The sequence below is a fragment of the Engystomops pustulosus genome, chromosome 10 (assembly GCF_040894005.1).
Source record: "Engystomops pustulosus chromosome 10, aEngPut4.maternal, whole genome shotgun sequence".
Lineage (NCBI taxonomy): Eukaryota > Metazoa > Chordata > Amphibia > Anura > Leptodactylidae > Engystomops > Engystomops pustulosus.
The window spans coordinates 97557948-97582280 of NC_092420.1; the positions used below are offsets into that span (position 1 = coordinate 97557948).

Here is a 24333-nt window from a genome sequence, read left to right on the forward strand (position 1 = left end):
GTATTATAGTAGTTATATTCTTGTACATAGGGGGCAGTATTATAGTAGTTATATCCCTGTACATAGGGGATGGTATTATAGCAGTTGTATTCCTGTACACAGGGGGCAGTAGTATAGTAGTTATATTCCGGTACACAGGGGGCAGTATTATAGTAGTTTTATTCTTGCACATACTGTAGGAGGCAGTATTATAGCAGTTGTATTCTCATACATATCTTCTTTTCTTACTTGACCTTTGTATTGTGAATAAAGAACATAAATCCACATGTTTTACAGATTTTATTACAATTATTTCAGTAGCCATATGAAGAGCCACATAGAAAAAAAACAATAAGTAGGAGCTTTGTCTTGTGGTTCCTTGCAGGAGCATGATGGTAAGATGGCTGCCATCCTTCAGTTATCACAGTACTGTACCTTTAGACTAGACAGCATCAGCACTGTGATAACTGAGCCAGGGTAGCCTGTCAGTCACAGCGCTCAGGATCAGGTTCTGATTTCATGAATAAATCAAAATGAGTAGCGCAACGAGGAAAAGAAAATCCACCAAAGTAATGACATTACATTCCACTATACACATGGCTGTTAGTACAATAATGGAAAGAGACACTAGAGGGCAGTATTGCACATATACAATAACACATATTAGAATCTTCAGTACAATGAAGAGCAAAGTCCTGCAGCCCTGTTACAGGGAAGGTCCACGGATTCTCCCCAAACCATCTCCACACCTGACCATGAGTGGTGTGTGGCATTGCAACTGTGCTCCATTCATTTGGATACACTTGTAATTCTTTTTGGAATTTCCAGGAGGAATAACAGAGGGACGTTACAATGTACTACAGAGTTACCTTCTTCTGTCGAGTTGTTGAACACAATGCACAGCAGCTCCATATTATCCAGTTATGTAAATAAGAGGGAACCACAGTCCCGGGATCTATAAGTAATGTCCTTGGTTTATCATAACGGATTCTGATGGAAGATTCCTTTAAAGGGAGGTGTTACCATACAGACTGCAGACAGTGGTAAATATTGTACCTTAAAAGATGTATAACCAATGCGTATGTTAGTAGCAGCAGGACTGTGAAATATGAATTTATATTCCAGGATTGTAGCTTCTTCAAGTGCATTGGGGGTGTGTCCTCACATTGTTGTACTCTGTGCCCTCTGCAGCCTGTGTTAGGCATTGTCCCTGAAGAGATGGTTAATTACAGCTTTGTGTATGTTGTTAGTAGCAGCAGGACTGTGAAACATGGATTCATATCCCATGATTGTAGCTTCTCCAAATGCAATGGGGGGGGGGGGGGGCTCACACTGCTGCGCTCTGTGCAGGCATTGTAAGGTATTGTCCATGAAAAGATGGTTAATCAGACCTTTGTGTAGGTTGTTAGTAACAGTAGGACTGTGAAATATGGACTCATATTCCAGGATTGTAGGTTCTCTGGGTGTGTGTCCTCACACTGCTGCGCTCTGTGTTCTCTGCACTGAATTACAGCCAGTGTTCTAGGTATTTTATCTAGATTTCCCAGTCCTAATGCTACAAAGGTTGCAGACCTTTTCAGGGACAATACCAGTCACTGGCTGCGGTTTGCATTTAGTATTTGATCCACATCACATCCACAGTCCTGGGCTATTTCTAGATCCATCATAATCCCATGGGACGTTGTGGAACTAAATTACATGGCAGGGTTGGGGAGGCTGGCCGTGCTCCAAGGCGTAGCAGAGGGATGAGAAGCCGCTTATAAAAAAACTACTTTTAGTGCCGGTGGGAGGGCCGGACCGCAGGAAGCTTCCTATGAAGACGTTTTGCATCAGTTTCCTGTTAAAATAATTATTTGTACATATAAGTTTACTTGGAAATTATGCAAATGTGCCCAGGGGGGAGCGTGCCCTGAAATAGAGGTGGGTAAGGACGGCAAGCCAAAAGGAAAGGAGAGCGGCTGCTGACGACGGAGGCTACGGGTGCAGATTGGGTTATAGGGAAGATGGTAAGACAGAAAGCATCTGCTAACACGGATAGAACAAGCACTGACCGATACAAATACATCCAAAATACATCCAAATATAGCCACGACGAAGAATGGGGAGCCATCTGGTTCTGATCCATTTTGGTCCCGCTGTTAGGACTGTATTGTGTTTCTTATCTCCCTACCTTGTTTGTTTCATACATACATACCGAGGCAGAGGACACAGGAGGATTACTAGTTCTCTGTGCAATCCTGATTGGGTCCTCATCCTAAATGGTTGTCCGGTATAAGTGCTGTGGGTGTAGCTCCTTAACAAAAAATAAGATAATAGAGTTATTTTAGTTACATATTAAACATATTGATATCTATTGCCTCATCACACAATGGATATGATCATATGTATTTATATGAGAAGACTGCCAAGTGCCCGGGGGGAGGGGATGGGGGGGAGGAGAAGACCGCCGCCGCCAAGGGCCCGGCAGGGAGGAGAAGACCGCCGCCGCCAAGGGCCCGGCAGGGAGGAGAAGACCGCCGCCGCCAAGGGCCCGGCAGGGAGGAGAAGACCGCCGCCGCCAAGGGCCCGGCAGGGAGGAGAAGACCGCCGCCGCCAAGGGCCCGGCAGGGAGGAGAAGACCGCCGCCGCCAAGGGCCCGGCAGGGAGGAGAAGACCGCCGCCGCCAAGGGCCCGGCAGGGAGGAGAAGACCGCCGCCGCCAAGGGCCCGGCAGGGAGGAGAAGACCGCCGCCGCCAAGGGCCCGGCAGGGAGGAGAAGACCGCCGCCGCCAAGGGCCCGGCAGGGGGTGGGAAGGAGGAGAAGACCGCCGCCGCCAAGGGCCCGGCAGGGGGTGGGAAGGAGGAGAAGACCGCCGCCGCCAAGGGCCCGGCAGGGGGTGGGAAGGAGGAGAAGACCGCCGCCAAGGGCCCGGCAGGGGGTGGGAAGGAGGAGAAGACCGCCGCCAAGGGCCCGGCAGGGGGTGGGAAGGAGGAGAAGACCGCCGCCAAGGGCCCGGCAGGGGGTGGGAAGGAGGAGAAGACCACCGCCAAGGGCCCGGCAGGGGGTGGGAAGGAGAAGAAGACCACCGCCAAGGGCCCGGCAGGGGGTGGGAAGGAGGAGAAGACCACCGCCAAGGGCCCGGCAGGGTGTGGTAAGGAGGAGAAGACCACCGCCAAGGGCCCGGCAGGGTGTGGTAAGGAGGAGAAGACCACCGCCAAGGGCCCGGCAGGGGGTGGGAAGGAGGAGAAGACCGCCAAGGACTTGGAAGCCGGTGGGAAGGAGGAGAAGACCACCGCCAAGGGCCCGGCAGGGGGTGGGAAGGAGGAGAAGACCACCGCCAAGGGCCCGGCAGGGTGTGGTAAGGAGGAGAAGACCACCGCCAAGGGCCCGGCAGGGGGTGGGAAGGAGGAGAAGACCGCCAAGGACTTGGAAGCCGGTGGGAAGGAGGAGAAGACCGCCAAGGACTTGGAAGCCGGTGGGGAAGGTGGGAGGTTTCCAAGAGCCAAGAACCCAAGATCGCTGAGAATGGGGACAGAAAGCTGCCAAGAGCCAGAGATGAGAGTGGGAATGGGGCGGGGCGGCAGGCTGCCAAGAGTCCGGGAGAGGTGGGGGGAAATAATAGTGACAGTGGACAAAGGGTGGGACGAGGAGAGATTCCTCATATATAATATAACAGTGGTAGAACAATGGGCTGAATGCTGCTGTTTCTGGGAGAGGGGTAGTTGGATTGACTATACTGCAGTCAGTGGGAACGGGGTGGTTAAGGGGAAAATACTGCTGACATGAGGTATGGCAGGAGGGTTCATGCTGCTGCAAGAATGGAGACAATGCCATGGAAAGTGGTTGAGGGGACGGTAGGGGCACCCTAGTGATCCCCATGGGGTAGTGGGACACTGCTGTTGCCTGTGGGAGAGGGGCTGGAGGGGGTACAATACTGCTGCTAATGGTAGACGGGCATGCTAATTCGGGTAATAAGCAGTTTGCAGCTCCCAATTTTAGGTTCAAAACTGAAGTATCGGTGCCTGAGCAAAATAACATTTATGTAACCAAGTCCCAGACAAACAAACATTCACGTCACTGAGATAAAACATTCTCCAGATTTAGTTTTCTATAAAGTCCTTGATATGACCTCTCCCCACAACTTATACAGTCACTAAAGCTCTACCCCCCCCCCCCCCGGGAAATTACACCTGCCTTACAACAATCACCCAGCTTTCCTGACCCCAGAAGAGTAAATCTGCATCATCCTACTGTGCCATCTGCCATATGGTCATAAATGTAAGGCAGAACGACCACCCAAAACCAGGACCCATCACCCCCCAGATACAGACACCGGAGGTTATAATGACAGCACTTTACAAAAGCAACAATAAAAATGTCACGCAAACCTGCAATGCTGAGAGCCGGGAGGGAAAGGGTTACAGGAGCGTGTTTACAGCCGCACAGTGTGTACAGGAGCCTCCTCCCTGCCCCTCCTGCACCAGCCTGCATGTAAACAGCTCCTGGCCATACTTCTAATAGCAGGGGAGGGAGAATAGGGGGGCAGCGTGCCAGCGCTTAACCCCTGCAACCCCGGTGCAAAAATCATCAAGTGCAACATAATGTACGACAGCAGCTACTCCGTGCACAACCTGCTCCGCTCTGCTACATGCTGAATGCACACAATGTACAAGCAAGAAGCCAAAAACAGCCAAAAAGATCTACTCACCCTGCGCGGAGCCGAGGACCTGAGTGACTGACAGTCAGGGGGTGTCCGGAGGAGTCCAGCTGCACCCCTTCTCCTCACAAACCCCTCCAGGGCTGCACCCCTTCTCCCCACAGAGCCCGGTAGCCCCGCACAGCAGCACCCCCTTCCCCTCTGGTCCGACAGGGCTGCTCCCGGTTCTCACAGACCCCTCTAGCCCCGCACAGCTGCACCCCTTCCCCTCCAGCCCCGCAGGGCTGCTCCCCTTCTCTTTCCCGCGTCCCCCCAGCTCTGGCCGCCGCCGTGCTCCCTCATCCACACGGGGAAGAGCTGGTGACGCAGCAGCGGTAACGTGACAGTCGCCATTTTTGTGTTTTTATTAAATCTCTCTCAGCCATGTGATGGGATGAAAAAAAAAACTTCCGGGTCTCATGACAGGAAAATAACAGAAGGCACATGAGCCTGAGCTGCGGGGAGGAGGAGGCGGGAGCGCGGTGCCACACGCGCTGTGTGTCTGAGGAGATATTTATAGGAAACAACTTCTGGTCGCCATTTTATTCTATTTAAGACACTAGGTGCCGTAAAGCAGCAGGGAAGTAATTACCTCAAAGCAACCAATAGCAGGACAGTTTACAATATGTTAAGAAAGCTGGCAGGATAAGAGCAGCATCTTTATTGGTTGCTATAGTTCACCAATAAGGTCTTGGGGGCGTCTATCCATAAGCAGCCAATGAAAGTGCAGATTACATTGTGTTACAGGAGCAAAGAGAAGGAAAACAACATTCTGATTGGTTGCTTTCGTTTTCCTCTTAGGTAGATGGAGCTTTTTATTCACGGTAGCACCGCCCCCTCATTATACATGGAGCACCTCCCCCTCATTATAAATGTAGCACAGCCCCATCATACATGTAGCACCGCCCCCTCATTATACATGCAGCACCTCCCCCTCAGTATACATGTAGCACCTCCCCCCTCATTATACATGTAGCACCTCCCCCCTCATTATACATGTAGCACAGCCCCCTCATTATACATGTAGCACCACCCCCTCATTATACATGTAGGACAGCCCCCTCATTATACATGTAGCACAGCCCCCTCATTATACATGTAACACAGCCCCCTCATTATACATGTAGCACCACCTCCTCATTATACATGTAGCACAGCCCCCTCATTATACATGTAGCACAGCCCCCTCATTATACATGTAACACAGCCCCCTCATTATACATGTAGCACCACCTCCTCATTATACATGTAGCACAGCCCCCTCATTATACATGTAGGACAGCCCCCTCATTATACATGTAGCACATCCCCTCATTATACATGTAGCACCGCCCCTCATTATACATGTAGCACAGCCCCCTCATTATACATGTAGCACCGCCCCCTCAGTATACATGTAGCACAGCCCCCTCATTATACATGTAGCACCGCCCCCTCATTATACATGTAGCACCACCCCCTCATTATACATGTAGCACCTCCCCCTCATACATGTAGCACAGCTCCCCCTCATTATACATGTAGCACCTCCCCCCTCATTATACATGTAGCACCTCCCCCCTCATTATACATGTAGCACAGCCCCCTCATTATACATGTAGCACCGCCCCCTCATTATACATGAAGCACCTCCCCCTCATTATACATGTAGCACAGCCCCCCTCATTATACATGTAGCACCTCCCTCTCATTATACATGTAGCACAGCCCCCTCATTATACATGTAGCACCGCCCCCTCATTATACATGTAGCACAGCCCCCTCATTATACATGTAGCACCTCCCCCTAATTATACATGTAGCACAGCCCCCCATTATACATGTAGCACCTCCCCCTAATTATACATGTAGCACTGCCCCCTCATTATACATGTAGCACCTCGCCCTAATTATACATGTAGCACTGCCCCCTCATTATACATGTAGCATCTCCCCCTCATTATACATGTAGCACAGCCCCCCATTATACATGTAGCACCTCCCCCTCATTATACATGTAGCACCGCCCCCTCATTATACATGTAGCACCACCCCCTCATTATACATGTAGCACATCCCCTCATTATACATGTAGCACCGCCCCTCATTATACATGTAGCACAGCCCCCTCATTATACATGTAGCACCGCCCCCTCAGTATACATGTAGCACAGCCCCCTCATTATACATGTAGCACCGCCCCCTCATTATACATGTAGCACCACCCCCTCATTATACATGTAGCACCTCCCCCTCATACATGTAGCACAGCTCCCCCTCATTATACATGTAGCACCTCCCCCCTCATTATACATGTAGCACCTCCCCCCTCATTATACATGTAGCACAGCCCCCTCATTATACATGTAGCACCGCCCCCTCATTATACATGAAGCACCTCCCCCTCATTATACATGTAGCACAGCCCCCCTCATTATACATGTAGCACCTCCCTCTCATTATACATGTAGCACAGCCCCCTCATTATACATGTAGCACCGCCCCCTCATTATACATGTAGCACTGCCCCCTCATTATACATGTAGCACCTCCCCCTAATTATACATGTAGCACAGCCCCCCATTATACATGTAGCACCTCCCCCTAATTATACATGTAGCACTGCCCCCTCATTATACATGTAGCACCTCGCCCTAATTATACATGTAGCACTGCCCCCTCATTATACATGTAGCATCTCCCCCTCATTATACATGTAGCACAGCCCCCCATTATACATGTAGCACCTCCCCCTCATTATACATGTAGCACCGCCCCCTCATTATACATGTAGCACCGCCCCCTCATTATACATGTAGCACCACCCCCTCATTATACATGTAGCACCTCCCCCTCATACATGTAGCACAGCCCCCCTCATTATACATGTAGCACAGCCCCCCATTATACATGTAGCACAGCCCCCTCATTATACATGTAGCACCTCCCCCTAATTATACATGTAGCACAGCCCCCCTCATTATACAAGTAGCACCTCCCCCTCAGTATACATGTAGCACCTCCCCCTCATTATACATGTAGCACCTCCCCCTCATTATACATGTAGCACAGCCCCCCTCATTATACATGTAGCACAGCCCCCTCATTATACATGTAGCACCGCCCCCTCATTATACATGTAGCACAGCCCCCTCATTATACATGTAGCACCACCCCCTCATTATACATGTAGCACAGCCCCCTCATTATACATGTAGCACCACCCCCTCATTATACATGTAGCACAGCCCCCTCATTATACATGTAGCACCTCCCCCTCATTATACATGTAGCACCGCCCCCTCATTATACATGTAGCACCGCCCCCTCATTATACATGTAGCACCACCCCCTCATTATACATGTAGCACCTCCCCCTCATACATGTAGCACAGCCCCCCTCATTATACATGTAGCACAGCCCCCCATTATACATGTAGCACAGCCCCCTCATTATACATGTAGCACCTCCCCCTAATTATACATGTAGCACAGCCCCCCTCATTATACAAGTAGCACCTCCCCCTCAGTATACATGTAGCACCTCCCCCTCATTATACATGTAGCACCTCCCCCTCATTATACATGTAGCACAGCCCCCCTCATTATACATGTAGCACAGCCCTCTCATTATACATGTAGCACCGCCCCCTCATTATACATGTAGCACAGCCCCCTCATTATACATGTAGCACCACCCCCTCATTATACATGTAGCACAGCCCCCTCATTATACATGTAGCACCGCCCCCTCATTATACATGTAGCACAGCCCCCTCATTATACATGTAGCACCGCCCCCTCATTATACATGTAGCACCTCCCCCTCATTATTCGTCCTCTCTATGACACCGGCAGCTCAGACCATGTTGTTTCTCAGTTGACAGCTCTACCAATGTCACACAGAGGGTGCAGTGTTCACACAGACCCAGGGTTGTCTCCAGGTTTCAGTAGGCCCCTGGGCGACAGAGCTTTAATAGGCCCCTTTGTAGTGCACTCACAAGGCGGCATTAAAAATTCTGAAACTAAACAGTCTCCTGTTCCCTAGTTTTTCATATCACACAGCCGCCTCATGGTTATTTTTTACAATCATTAAAATCATGGAATTAGATATTGGATACAACCCCCTCACCCTCATGGATTCCTTATGTGCAGCCTTATGTGGGCCCCCAGCAGCTCTGGGCCCTAGCACTTGCCCGGGCTTACCCAGTGCTGGCGCCATCCCTGCACAAACCATTGATTCCTTTTGAGGGGCAGGGTGGCGCCCTCAGGGTGGGAGGTGAGGGTGACGACCTCCATCCTGACCCTGATGAAGCCAAAGCACAGCTTACAGTGTGTGGAGAGAGGTAACATAGTGAAAGCAGCTGCTGGATCAGGTGCCGTATTCTCCATGTATTTATACACTCACCAGCCACTTTATTAGGTCCACCATGCTAGTAACGGGTTGGACCCCCTTTTGCCTTCAGAACTGCCTCAATTCTTCGTGGCATAGATACAACAAGGTGCTGGAAGCTCCTCAGAGATTTTGCTCCATATTGACATGATGGCATCACACAGTTGCCGCAGATTTGTCGGCTGCACATCCATGATGTGAATCTCCCGTTCCACCACATCCCAAAGATGCTCTATTGGATTGAGATCTGGTGACTGTGGAGGCCATTTGTGTCCAGTGACCTCATTGTCATGTTCAAGAAACCAGTCTGAGATGATTCCAGCTTTATGACCTGGCGCATTATCCTGCTGAAAGTAGCCATCAGATGTTACAGGGTACATTGTGCTCATAAAGGGATGGACATGGTCAGCAACAATACTCAGGTAGGCTGTGGCGTTGTACCAAGGGGCCCAAAGACACCATGACACCACCACCAGCAGCCTGACCCGGTGATACAAGGCAGGATGGATCCATGACACCACCACCACCAGCCTGACCCGCTGATACAAGGCAGGATGGATCCATGACACCACCACCACCAGCCTGAGCCGCTGATACAAGGCAGGATGGATCCATGACACCAGCACCACCAGCCTGACCCGCTGATACAAGGCAGGATGGATCCATGACACCAGCACCACCAGCCTGAGCCGCTGATACAAGGCAGGATGGATCCATGACACCAGCACCACCAGCCTGACCCGCTGATACAAGGCAGGATGGATCCATGCTTTCATGTTGTTGACACCAAATTCTGACCCTACCATCCGAATGTCGCAGCAGAAATCGAGACTCATCAGACCAGGCAACGTTTTTCCAATCTTCTACTGTCCAATTTCGATGAGCTTGTGCAAATTGTAGCCTCAGTTTCCTGTTCTTAGCTGAAAGGAGTGGCACCCGGTGTGGTCTTCTGCTGCTGTAGCCCATCTGCCTCATAGTTGGACGTACTGTGCGTTCAGAGATGCTCTTCTGCCTACCTTGGTTGTAACGGGTGGCGATTTGAGTCACTGTTGCCTTTCTATTAGCTCGAACCAGTCTGCCCATTCTCCTCTGACCTCTGGCATCAACAAGGCATTTCCGCCCACAGAACTGCCGCTCACTGGATGTTTTTTCTTTTTCGGACCATTCTCTGTAAACCCTAGAGATGGTTGTGCGTGAAAATCCCAGTAGATCAGCAGTTTCTGAAATACTCAGACCAGCCCTTCTGGCACCAACAACCATGCCACGTTCAAAGGCCACAAATCACCTTTCTTCCCCATACTGATGCTCGGTTTGAACTGCAGGAGATTGTCTTGACCATGTCTACATGCCTAAATGCACTGACCTGCCGCCATGTGATTGGCTGATTAGAAATTAAGTGTTAACGAGCAGTTGGACAGGTGGACCTAATAAAGTGGCCGGTGAGTGTATATCTGTATCCTATCTACTCATGGACAGATTTAGCGCTCTGTCATACTCATGTTTTCATATCCGTCTCTTTTCAGACAGTTTCATCCATGTAACTTCTTCTTCCTGTCATAGTAACCAATAAAGGTTACAATTTACATTCTTTCATGATATTAGAATAAAAGCAGCTACGTGATTGGTTACTGTTACTTCTATAAAGAAAACCTTTGGAACTTTTATCCATAGAAACTGGCGCACTGTTATGTATTGTCAGCACCTGAAAAAATGTAAAGAGTCAAATGCTAAACTTTTGCTCACATCTAAAAATTTTTAGCAGCACATGGCACATGGCGCAGCACCCCCGGTTGTGTGTGGTTACTTCTTGGGCAGAACTTAGCCTGATGTATGACAACATTTTTATTTCATAACAAGATGACAAATAAAAGCAATGGTACGCGAAGGTGAGAAAATTGGCACCAAGGATCTGATAACCGTGCCCCAATGGGTCTGCAAAAGCACATGCACATAGACATCTGTGGGATTCTTTTTTGGTCTATCTCATATCTATCTACTGTATCTCTTATCTATCTATGTACCACATATCTACCTATCTCTAGTATATCGGCCTTATGTCTCTATCTCCAGGGTCAGCTCCAGGTATCAGTGGGCCCCTGGGCGGCAGAGCCTCAGTGGCCCCGTTGCAGTGAACTCACGTGGAAGCTTGAAAAATTCAGAAACTAAAAGTCTCCTGTTCCCTAAACTATTCCCTAGTTTATCATCCCAAACAGCCCCCTCATGGTTATTTTATATAAGCCCCCCTCACCCCCTATGGATTCATAAGATACAGCCCCTCTCACGCCCATGGGTTTATGTACAGCCTTATGTGGGCCCCAGCACTTGACCAGGTATGCCCAGTGCTGGCCCTGCCTCTATCTATGTACCGCATATCTCCTATCTATCTATCTATCTATCTATCTATCTATCTATCTATCTATCTCCTATCTATCTATCTATCTCCTATCTATCTATCTCTATCTATCTCTCTATCTATCTCTCTATCTATCTCTCTATCTATCTCCTATCTATCTATTATCTATCTATCTCCTATCTATCTATTATCTATCTATCTATCTATCTATCTATCTATCTATCTATCTATCTATCTATCTATCTATCCATCTTCCGTTTATCTCTCTCATATCTATCTGCAATCTGTCTATATCCATCCTATCTACACTATATACTGTAAATCCTTTCTCATTATTATATTGTGTTGCCGTATATTGGCCACTAAAATTTCCTAAACCTCCAGAACAAATCCATAATTGTTTAGCTGTGACTGCCTGTAATTGAGTTGTGTGTTTTCCATTCAATCCTCCTTATGGCACCTAGAACACTGGCGGCTGTCGTGCTGCAGATTTATTCTTTATTTTTGACATTATTGTTACATTTTCCTGCTGCTTTCATTAGGGCTGTGGCTTACATGAAGTTTATGGTGAATATGAGCACAAGCTGTGAGATCAGGCCAAGAGGAAACATGAGATTTATACAATTTGCATAACATTTGCCAATTAAATTCATGTGTCTTGTTTTTTTTGCAACTTTTGTGAAACATTTTATAATTTTTAACATCCACTGTGCTGTATACACAATCCCAAAATTACAAACATATGGATAGAAGGAAATATCTGATATGAAAAGGTGACACAATCAGTAACAAATAAGACATCTCCTATCCACAATAGTGGTGACCTGACTCCAGGGATCCCCACCAATGAGGGGAATGGGGGTCATAAGTTCTCCATTGTGAATTGAGAACAAGTCACAGAAGGTGTTTACAAGGGTGTCTACCAGCTCCCAAACCCCCCCACAAGTAAAACTGGTAATAAGCTTCTAGACATACAGCTTTGTTTTAGTTAGCTTCTTGGTGCACTGGAGGCGGGGCTGAGTCGACTTGTGCATCTGTTTACTTATTTCTACCAACACTTTCTTGAGGGGTCACCAGTCATTGCATATAGGGGTGCTGGGTGAGAAGAGGAAAATGAGGGTGCAGGAGCAGCCCCATTCCTGAATTCTCTAAAATGACAACTTGTAGGAAAATCTAATGTAATACTGCTTTGTACTGGAGGGAGAGTAGGGAGGGGGTGGTGGAAGTGTAGCCCCAGCAGTCAGATTAGACATATCAGGGATTGGACACCCTGAAATAATCACAATTTCTTAGCGGGCACAATGCTGAGCAGGTGAATGGGGCTGTCACGGGGCGATCCTGCCCCTCACCTGTGCACTCACTATCGCGCAATTCTACACCAACAACGCCACCGGATACATGGGGAGGCTGGAGCCTCCTGATGGATTCAGGGGGAGAGGGTCTCATCATACACTGGCCAATTCCTGCCAGTGTATGATCCATATACTGTGGATGGGCGATAAGTGGATGGGCGATAAGTGTTGTCTGTAGCACAATCCCTTTTAATACTGGAAATGCATGAAATTCCTATCAGTTGTGAAATTAAGCCCTAAACCCTAAATATGCTAAGTGGGTGGGTGGGGGGGGGGGCAGCGGCGGAGTGCGACCCTCGTCTGCAGACTTGCTAAAGCCGTCCCTGCCCCATACATGAGGAGGCCGGAGCCCCCTGATGTACCCCGTGGCTTTCATCATGTCCTCCTATGAGTTTCATATATCCCTATGCAGTGAGTTCCCCATAGTTGTGTAAAACAATTTAAAAAAACGTGTTTGACACAGATGTGAAATGCTGCACTCCTTTAATAGATCGCATCCTATGTATTCTGTGCCATCTATTCTGTGCCACATTCCCGTTTATCCCTGTCTGATTTCCAGCCGTCACTTGTTGGGGATTTGTCTCATGGATGGGAGGCAGGAACACGTCTTGTGCACCATCTGTTCCGTTCTCTGCTTTATTTAAAGGGACGGCCTAGAAACTTGGCTGTCACAAAGATCACAGATGATGACAGAATATTTGTCGTTATTTCAGAGGTGTTGGCGCTTTATAAATAAGGTTATTATTAGGATTTACATCCAACATGGCTGCAAGTCACTGCTTAAAGGAAATCTACCTTCAAAATCTATCACGATAAACCAGGGGCACTTACTCATAGATCCAGGAACCGTGATTGTTATCCATGGCCTCCTTAGTTCTAAAATCAACCTTTAAAATTATGCTAATAAGCCTAAGGGCTCTGGTGGGTGTTTTCAGAGCCAATACATGATCCCTTTTCACTGGATGTCACAATAAGCAGAACATATCTCCCCCCCAGAACCTCCTGCTGCCGATAGATTACACAGGCAGAGAGTGGAAGGAGGCAAAATGTTTTTGCCACAGTGACAATCGGAGTTTCAAAATTTTTTGCTGTAATTTGACCAAGGATTATCAATAAAGCTTCATTACAGACACCTTACAGCTGATCATTGCAGCCTGGGACTATAGTAACATTCAGAGAGATTCACCAGAGGTCACAGTGGGCTGGAGGATCTGTATTTAACTAGGGGTCGTCTGTAAGTCGGATGTCCTTAAGTAGGGGACCACCTGTATATGTAAATTCGTTCAGATTTTTGGCTGAAAATTAACCACTGTTGGATCTGTTATTTTCAGGGACCCATTTACTTCACTGCAATTGACCGGTTCACAGTCAGCGCCTCAGGGCTTATAGACTCGGTCGTGTAAATAGTTGTTATCAATGTTATAATGTTGCTGAGTATTTCACTTTAATTACATTAAAGTATAAAGAGTGGCAGAATATTAAAAACAAATTGTATCAACCATTAATTCTGGCTGTTTGTACAGTGTCCTCTAGGTGGCACCAGAGGGCTGTAGTTTAGTCTTCTATAGTGTTATGTTTTGGTGAGGGGCTCAGAGACTACATTTCCCACAAGGCCGTGCGGCTGGGCGTCTGGGTCTCTACAATGAATTGTGCAGAATTCTTTGCTGCTGATGTGTGAGGGAGCAGCCTGCGCTGGGCGTCCTGTTCTCCTGAGCACAGACAATCCTCTCCCTTAAAGGCTCCCAGCCTGGATGTGGAACATGTAATGTAGGAATCCCTCCTGCCGCTTACTCGCCACATTGCAGGATATACAAGAACCCAGGAGGTGAGTTGGGACTTTGCAGATTGCAGAAAAGAAGGATGTTGTGTCTCAGCTCAGCCTTATCCCCGCTGCCTGTCAATCAAACCTGCAAAGTGCAAAAGGAAGGGTCCTGACTGCTTGTTAAGGTGGCACCAGGGATCCTCCGTGTGGTATTAGCTGGTGCAATTGTCGTGTTAGTCACAGTCGCACTTGTGGAATTGTTTTAATAAGTTTGTGTGAAAAACGAATAATAAATTTTGATCCGATTGTAGCCGAATCTTCTGTAATTATGGTGAATTTTTTGTGTCCTGTTGCTTTAAGAAAATGTATGTCCCCAGATGCGGTGGATGTGGATGGCGGTTAATATTAGCTTTTTACAACAGCTAGAGAGCCACACGTTGTATACGGAGGTTGGAGTATGTTGGGAGTTGTAGTTTCACAGCAGCTGCTGTAACCATGTGCTACTGTATGCTGGTGCATATTAAGCCACAGTTTGCCAGCAACAGTTGGGGCCTGCTGGGAGTTGTAGTGCCACCACAGCTGGAGAGCTACAGGATGCAAATGGTTTTCAGAGCAGTGGGAGTTGTAGTGTTACATCCATGCGGGAGTGGCCATGCTGGGAGTTGTAGTGTAACAGCAGCTAGGGAGCCACTGGATACAGATAGCTGGTCACATTGGGAGTTGTAGTGCCAAAGTAGTCAGGGTGCTACTGGTTACAGCTATAACTATGATACCATGCTGGGAGTAGTAGTCAGGGAGCCATAGATTGCAGAAGTGTTTGTCAGGTCATGCTCGGAGTTGTAGTATCACAGAAGACAGGGAGTCATATGTTATAACTATGATACCATGCTGGGAGTAGTAGTGTAACAGTAGTCAAGGAGCCATAAGGTACAGAAGTGTTTGTCAGGTCATGCTCGGAGTTGTAGTGTAACAGTGGACAGGGAGTCATATGTTATAACTATGATACCATGCTGGGAGTAGTAGTGTAACAGTAGTCATGGAGCCATAGGTTACAGAAGTGTCTGTCATGTCATGCTTGGAGTTGTAGTGTTACAGTAGTCAGGGAACCATGGGTCACAGCTATAGCTATGAGGTCATGCTGGGAGTTGTAGTGTTACAGTAGTCAGGGAACCATGGGTCACAGCTATAGCTATGAGGTCATGCTGGGAGTTGTAGTGTTACAGTAGTCAGGGAGCCATGGGTCACAGCTATAGCTATGAGGTCATGCTGGGAGTTGTAGTGTTACAGTAGTCAGGGAGCCATGGGTCACAGCTATAGCTATGAGGTCATGCTGGGAGTTGTAGTGTTACAGTAGTCAGGGAACCATGGGTCACAGCTATAGCTATGAGGTCATGCTGGGAGTTGTAGTGTTACAGTAGTCAGGGAGCCATGGGTCACAGCTATAGCTATGAGGTCATGCTGGGAGTTGTAGTGTTACAGTAGTCAGGGGAGCCATGGGTCACAGCTATAGCTATGAGGTCATGCTGGGAGTTGTAGTGTTACAGTAGTCAGGGAACCATGGGTCACAGCTATAGCTATGAGGTCATGCTGGGAGTTGTAGTGTTACAGTAGTCAGGGAACCATGGGTCACAGCTATAGCTATGAGGTCATGCTGGGAGTTGTAGTATTACAGTAGTCAGGGAACCATGGGTCACAGCTTTAGCTATGAGGTCATGCTGGGAGTTGTAGTGTTACAGTAGTCAGGGAACCATGGGTCACAGCTATAGCTATGAGGTCATGCTGGGAGTTGTAGTGTTACAGTAGTCAGGGAACCATGGGTCACAGCTATAGCTATGAGGTCATGCTGGGAGTTGTAGTGTTACAGTAGTCAGGGGAGCAATGGGTCACAGCTATAGCTATGAGGTCATGCTGGGAGTTGTAGTGTTACAGTAGTCAGGGGAGCAATGGGTCACAGCTATAGCTATGAGGTCATGCTGGGAGTTGTAGTGTTACAGTACTCAGGGGAACCATGGGTCACAGCTATAGCTATGAGGTCATGCTGGAAGTTGTAGTGTTACAGTAGTCAGGGGAGCCATGGGTCACAGCTATAGCTATGAGGTCATGCTGGGAGTTGTAGTGTTACAGTAGTCAGGGAGCCATGGGTCACAGCTATAGCTATGAGGTCATGCTGGGAGTTGTAGTGTTACAGTAGTCAGGGAACCATGGGTCACAGCTATAGCTATGAGGTCATGCTGGGAGTTGTAGTGTTACAGTAGTCAGGGAACCATGGGTCACAGCTATAGCTATGAGGTCATGCTGGGAGTTGTAGTGTTACAGTAGTCAGGGAGCCATGGGTCACAGCTATAGCTATGAGGTCATGCTGGGAGTTGTAGTGTTACAGTAGTCAGGGAGCCATGGGTCACAGCTATAGCTATGAGGTCATGCTGGGAGTTGTAGTGTTACAGTAGTCAGGGAACCATGGGTCACAGCTATAGCTATGAGGTCATGCTGGGAGTTGTAGTGTTACAGTACTCAGGGGAACCATGGGTCACAGCTATAGCTATGAGGTCATGCTGGGAGTTGTAGTGTTACAGTACTCAGGGAGCCATGGGTCACAGCTATAGCTATGAGGTCATGCTGGGAGTTGTAGTGTTACAGTAGTCAGGGAGCCATGGGTCACAGCTATAGCTATGAGGTCATGCTGGGAGTTGTAGTGTTACAGTAGTCAGGGAACCATGGGTCACAGCTATAGCTATGAGGTCATGCTGGGAGTTGTAGTGTTACAGTATCAGGGAGCCATGGGTCACAGCTATAGCTATGAGGTCATGCTGGGAGTTGTAGTGTTACAGTAGTCAGGGAGCCATGGGTCACAGCTATAGCTATGAGGTTCATGCTGGGAGTTGTAGTATTACAGTAGTCAGGGAACCATGGGTCACAGCTATAGCTATGAGGTCATGCTGGGAGTTGTAGTGTTACAGTACTGAGGGGAGCCATGGGTTACAGCTATAGCTATGAGGTTCATGCTGGGAGTTGTAGTGTTACAGTAGTCAGGGAACCATGGGTCACAGCTATAGCTATGAGGTCATGCTGGGAGTTGTAGTGTCACAGTAGTCAGGGAACCATGGGTCACAGCTTTAGCTATGAGGTCATGCTGGGAGTTGTAGTGTTACAGTAGTAAGGGAACCATGGGTCACAGCTATAGCTATGAGGTCATGCTGGGAGTTGTAGTGTTACAGCAATCATGTTAGTTGCAGACCATCTTCAGACGATGGCAGCCCAGGGCGCTGACTCTGACGCTGCAAATAGGTTTCAGCTCTAATAGACATTGATTTCTTGGCTCTGCGATGATTGTCATGGATCATGTCACTTTCTTTTGGAGCAGACGGGGTTAATCTCATTTAAGTTTTCTTTGGCATCTTCGGAGGAGGCTGGGACTGAGCAGGAGGCTGTAACCAAATATTATTTCCCGATTGGTTCTTTTACAGATCCTCTTCGGAGTTAGGTTTCCAGAAGTCCAAACCTTCTGATGGCGTCCAAACTTCTGAGAGCTGTCATTCTAGGACCCCCGGGATCTGGCAAAGGGACCGTGTGCCACAGGATCGCCAAGAACTTTGGGCTGCAGCATCTGTCCAGCGGTGACTTCTTGAGACAGAACATCCGATCCAACACTGGTAAGATAATGCAATGTGCAGATATATCCGGATCACAATGCAGCTGGGGGGAGGGGGGCATTAACTTGTCTCTGCTATAACATATGTATTATTAATGAGCCTCTACATACAGTATGGCCGAGCAATGTGAGGAAAGAGAACAACCGCATATGTCCAGTACTGAAAGACATCAGGAGTCACAGCCTGGGTACTAATGAGACTGATAGATGGATATAGATAGATAGATAGACAGGAGATAGATAGATAGATAGATAGATAGGAGATAGATAGATAGATAGATAGATAGGAGAGAGATAGATAGATAGGAGATAGATAGATAGATATATATATGAGATAGATAGATAGGAGATAGATAGATATATATATTAGATAGATAGGAGATAGATAGATAGATAGATAGATAGGAGATAGATAGGAGATAGATAGATAGATAGATAGGAGATAGATAGGAGATAGATAGATAGATAGATAGGAGATAGATAGGAGATAGATAGATAGGAGATAGATAGATAGATAGGAGATAGATAGATATATAGATAGGAGATAGATAGATAGATAGATAGATAGGAGATAGATAGATAGGAAATAGATAGATAGGAGATAGATAGATAGGAAATAGATAGATAGGAGATAGATAGGAGATAGATAGATAGGAGATAGATAGATAGATAGATAGGAGATAGATAGATAGATAGGAGATAGATAGATATGAAATAATAATGGTCTCCGCATTGGAGCTTTATGCAATGATTTGCTTCTGATTTATCCAAAGGCCAGTGGGAGCACCAGAGCGGAGGAGACGGGGGCTTCCAACAGGTGGATGTATTATTTAAATACAAATATGAACAGTTTTTTTGGTCTCCAGACAAAGTTGCTTTCCCAAGGTCATCCAGACCAAAATCATTTCCTAGTCCTGTTCTCCAAATACTGTGCTTTGTTTTCCCTGAAATCAATGAACCGCGACTTCTGACTGTACACACGCTCCAACCAGGGAGGTGACAAGAAGATACAAACACAACAGTGTGTGGGGTTATATAGCAATATGTATTACTTATGTTTTACTATACGTTGTTCATAGGGGGCAGTATTATAGTAGTTATATTCCTGTACATAGGGGGCAGTATTATAGTAGTTATATTCTTGTACATAGGGGGCAGTATTATAGTAGTTATATTCTTGTACATAGGGGGCAGTATTATAGTAGTTATATTCCTGTACATAGGGGGCAGTATTATAGTAGTTATATTCCTGTACATAGGGGGCAGTATTATAGTAGTTATATTCTTGTACATAGGGGGCAGTATTATAGTAGTTATATTCTTGTACATAGGGGGCAGTATTATAGTAGTTATATTCCTGTACATAGGGGCAGTATTATAGTAGTTATATTCCTGTACATAGGGGGCAGTATTATAGTAGTTATATTCCTGTACATAGGGGGCAGTATTATAGTAGTTATATTCCTGTACATAGGGGGTAGTATTATAGTAGTTATATTCCTGTACATAGGGGCAGTATTATAGTAGTTATATTCTTGTACATAGGGGGCAGTATTATAGTAGTTATATTCTTGTACATAGGGGGCAGTATTATAGTAGTTATATTCTTGTACATAGGGGGCAGCATTATAGTAGTTATATTCCTGTACATAGGGGGCAGTATTATAGTAGTTATATTCCTGTACATAGGGGGCAGTATTATAGTAGTTATATTCTTGTACATAGGGGGCAGCATTATAGTAGTTATATTCCTGTACATAGGGGGCAGTATTATAGTAGTTATATTCTTGTACATAGGGGGCAGTATTATAGTAGTTATATTCCTGTACATAGGGGGCAGTATTATAGTAGTTATATTCTTGTACATAGGGGGCAGTATTATAGTAGTTATATTCCTGTACATAGGGGGCAGCATTATAGTAGTTATATTCTTGTACATAGGGGGCAGCATTATAGTAGTTATATTCTTGTACATAGGGGGCAGTATTATAGTAGTTATATTCTTGTACATAGTGGGCAGTATTATAGTAGTTATATTCCTGTACATAGGGGCAGTATTATAGTAGTTATATTCCTGTACATAGGGGGCAGTATTATAGTAGTTATATTCCTGTACATAGGGGGCAGTATTATAGTAGTTATATTCCTGTACATAGGGGGCAGTATTATAGTAGTTATATCCCTGTACATAGGGGGCAGTATTATAGTAGTTATATTCCTATACATAGGAGGCAGTATTATACTAGTTATATTCCTGTACATAGGGGCAGTATTATAGTAGTTATATTCCTGTACATAGGGGCAGTATTATAGTAGTTATATTCTTGTACATAGGGGGCAGTATTATAGTAGTTATATTCCTGTACATAGGGAGCAGTATTATAGTAGTTATATTCTTGTACATAGGGGGCAGTATTATAGTAGTTATATTCCTGTACATAGGGGGCAGTGTTATAGTAGTTATATTCCTGTACATAGGGGGCAGTGTTATAGTAGTTATATTCCTGTACATAGGGGGCAGTGTTATAGTAGTGATATTTCTGTACATAGGGGGCAGTGTTATAGTAGTTATATTCCTGTACATAGGGGGCAGTGTTATAGTAGTTATATTCCTGTACATAGGGGGCAGTGTTATAGTAGTGATATTCCTGTACATAGGGGGCAGTATTATAGTAGTTATATTCCTGTACATAGGAGGCAGTATTATATTAGTTATATTCCTGTACATAGGGGGCAGTATTATAGTAGTTATATTCCTGTGCATAGGGGGCAGTATTATAGTAGTTATATTCCTGTACATAGAGAGCAGTATTATAGTAGTTATATTCCTGTACATAGGGGCAGTATTATAGTAGTTATATTCTTGTACATAGGGGGCAGTATTATAGTAGTTATATTCTTGTACATAGGGGGCAGTATTATAGTAGTTATATTCCTGTACATAGCGGGCAGTATTATAGTAGTTATATTCTTGTACATAGGGGGCAGTATTATAGTAGTTATATTCCTGTACATAGGAGGCAGTATTATAGTAGTTATATTCCTGTACATAGGGAGCAGTATTATAGTAGTTATATTCCTGTACATAGGGGCAGTATTATAGTAGTTATATTCTTGTACATAGGGGCAGTATTATAGTAGTTATATTCCTGTACATAGCGGGCAGTATTATAGTAGTTATATTCTTGTACATAGGGGGCAGTATTATAGTAGTTATATTCCTGTACATAGGAGGCAGTATTGTAGTAGTTATATTCCTGTACATAGGGGGCAGTATTATAGTAGTTATATTCCTGTACATAGCGGGCAGTATTATAGTAGTTATATTCTTGTACATAGGGGGCAGTATTATAGTAGTTATATTCCTGTACATAGCGGACAGTATTATAGTAGTTATATTCTTGTACATAGGGGGCAGTATTATAGTAGTTATATTCCTGTACATAGGAGGCAGTATTGTAGTAGTTATATTCCTGTACATAGGGGGCAGTATTGTAGTAGTTATATCCCTGTACATAGGGGGCAGTATTATAGTAGTTATATTCCTGTACATAGCGGGCAGTATTATAGTAGTTATATTCTTGTACATAGGGGGCAGTATTATAGTAGTTATATTCCTGTACATAGGAGGCAGTATTGTAGTAGTTATATTCCTGTACATAGGGGGCAGTATTGTAGTAGTTATATCCCTGTACATAGGGGGCAGTATTATAGTAGTTATATTCCTGTACATAGGGGGAAGTATTATAGTAGTTATATTCCTGTACATAGGGGGCAGTGTTATAGTAGTGATATTCCTGTACATAGGGGGCAGTATTATAGTAGTTATATTCCTGTACATAGGGGGCAGTGTTATAGTAGTGATATTCCTGTACATAGGGGGCAGTATTATAGTAGTTATATTCCTGTACATAGGAGGCAGTATTATATTAGTTATATTCCTGTACATAGGGGGCGGTATTATAGTAGTTATATCCCTGTACATAGGGGGCAGTGTTATAGTAGTTATATTCCTGTACATAGGGGGCAGTGTTATAGTAGTTATATTCCTGTACATAGGGGCAGTATTATAGTAGTTATATTCCTGTACATAGGGGCAGTATTATAGTAGTTATATTCTTGTACATAGGGGACAGTATTATAGTAGTTATATTCCTGTACATAGGGGGCAGTATTATAGTAGTTATATTCCTGTGCATAGGGGGCAGTATTATAGTAGTTATATTCCTGTACATAGGGAGCAGTATTATAGTAGTTATATTCCTGTACATAGGGGCAGTATTATAGTAGTTATATTCTTGTACATAGGGGCAATATTATAGTAGTTATATTCTTGTACATAGGGGGCAGTATTATAGTAGTTATATTCCTGTACATAGGAGGCAGTATTGTAGTAGTTATATTCCTGTACATAGGGGGCAGTATTATAGTAGTTATATTCCTGTACATAGGGGGCAGTATTATAGTAGTTATATTCCTGTACATAGGGGGCAGTATTATAGTAGTTATATTCCTGTACATAGGGGGCAGTATTACAGTAGTTATATTCTTGTACATAGGGGGCAGTATTATAGTAGTTATATTCTTGTACATAGGGGGCGGTATTATAGTAGTTATATTCCTGTACATAGGGGCAGTATTATAGTAGTTATATTCTTGTACATAGGGGGCGGTATTATAGTAGTTATATTCCTGTACATAGGGGCAGTATTATAGTAGTTATATTCTTGTACATAGGGCGCAGTATTATAGTAGTTATATTCTTGTACATAGGGGGCGGTATTATAGTAGTTATATTCTTGTACATAGGGGCAGTATTATAGTAGTTATATTTTTGTACATTGGGGCAGTATTATAGTAGTTATATTCTTGTACATAGGGGGCAGTATTATAGTAGTTATATTCCTGTACATAGGGGGCAGTATTATAGTAGTTATATTCCTGTACATAGGGGGCAGTATTATAGTAGTTATATTCCTGTACATAGGGAGCAGTATTATAGTAGTTATATTCTTGTACATAGGGGGCAGTATTATAGTAGTTATATTCCTGTACATAGGGGGCAGTATTATAGTAGTTATATTCTTGTACATAGGGGGCAGTATTATAGTAGTTATATTCTTGTACATAGGGGGCAGTATTATAGTAGTTATATTCCTGTAAATAGGGGGCAGTATTATAGTAGTTATATTCATGTACATAGGGGGCAGTATTATAGTAGTTGCATTCTTCTAGGCAGTTGTTCCTCATAAATAGCAGTATGAAAAAATAAATATATATTGCTATAATATTAAGCAGCCTGAAGCCTATAAATCCTGTGTGTTCAGTATTATTCCATTCCTTCCTCTGGGATAAGGTCTAGAGCAGTGATGGCGAACCTTTTAGAGACCGAGTGCCCAAACTACAACCAAAAGCCACTTATTTACCCTGATGTGCCAATGTGCCATTTTAAGCAGTAACTTATTGTTACCTGTTCTTCCACTTCTTTAATTGTATCGGCCACCTGAGGCCACCGATAAAGTTGAATCAAGGAGGGCAAATTCAGACTATTATTGTAGCTTCTCTGCAGGGTCTCTCTGTTTAGGAAGAATGGTGGGTCCAGCAGGAGGACCACAAAGATAATGCAGTTCTTTCAACACCTTCTCACTTATCAAGTAGTTCCAAACAGTCAATTAAGTGTTGCTGTAAAATAGTGCTGAGCGCAGCATCTCATAAGTTGCCTAGGACTGCAGGAAGATTTAATGGATTTTGTCCTGTTTGGTGAACTCTGTCCTGGGCTGATGGCCTGAGTGCCCACAGAAAGGGCTCTGAGTGCCACCTCTGGCACCAGTGCCATAGGTTCGCCATCACTGGTCTAGAGGGTGACATACTGTCCTTGGGCCCAGATTCCTGGAGGGAACACGGTGCATACACAGGAGCTTTCCTTCGCTCGGTCCAAATCTGTTCTCACAAGTTCATGAATATTGGACTCACAGAATGCAGACGCTGCGTCTTTTGCATAGTTAAGACGAGACTCACAGATTTACAGTAAACATGTTTTCAATTAACATGCAACATCGCTTCTGATTGGCTGGGACCGTCATGTAGTCAATGTAAGATGATAAAGAGATTCCCTTTGGTGAATGTCCCTAGAAGTGAAACTGAATAGAGATACAGACGACCCCTAGTTACAGACGACCTCTCTGAACACT

At 45.4% G+C, this 24333-nt stretch overlaps 1 protein-coding gene and 1 long non-coding RNA gene across 5 annotated transcripts in view; one reads left to right on the forward strand and one right to left on the reverse strand.

The window, feature by feature from the left end:
* Positions 1-264: 264 nt before the first annotated feature.
* Positions 265-4825, reverse strand: LOC140104392 (uncharacterized). The gene is made up of 2 exons (XR_011850308.1): positions 4667-4825; positions 265-2272 (listed from the first exon to the last, which is right to left on the reverse strand). It is a non-coding gene; the product is annotated as an uncharacterized lncRNA (long non-coding RNA).
* Positions 4826-14351: 9526 nt separating this feature from the next.
* The window catches only part of AK4 (adenylate kinase 4), a 52222-nt gene continuing 42240 nt past the window's right edge, over positions 14352-24333 (forward strand). For 2 of the 4 annotated variants that reach the window (XM_072126966.1, XM_072126967.1), the window contains exons 1-2: positions 14352-14556; positions 17958-18143. In XM_072126966.1, the coding sequence (XP_071983067.1) occupies positions 17999-18143 (145 nt within the window). In that variant the 5' untranslated portion in view covers positions 14352-14556; positions 17958-17998. Of the gene's footprint in view, positions 14557-15068; positions 15090-17957; positions 18144-24333 lie in introns of those variants that run through there. The other 2 variants (XM_072126964.1, XM_072126965.1) reach the window with 2 other exon arrangements.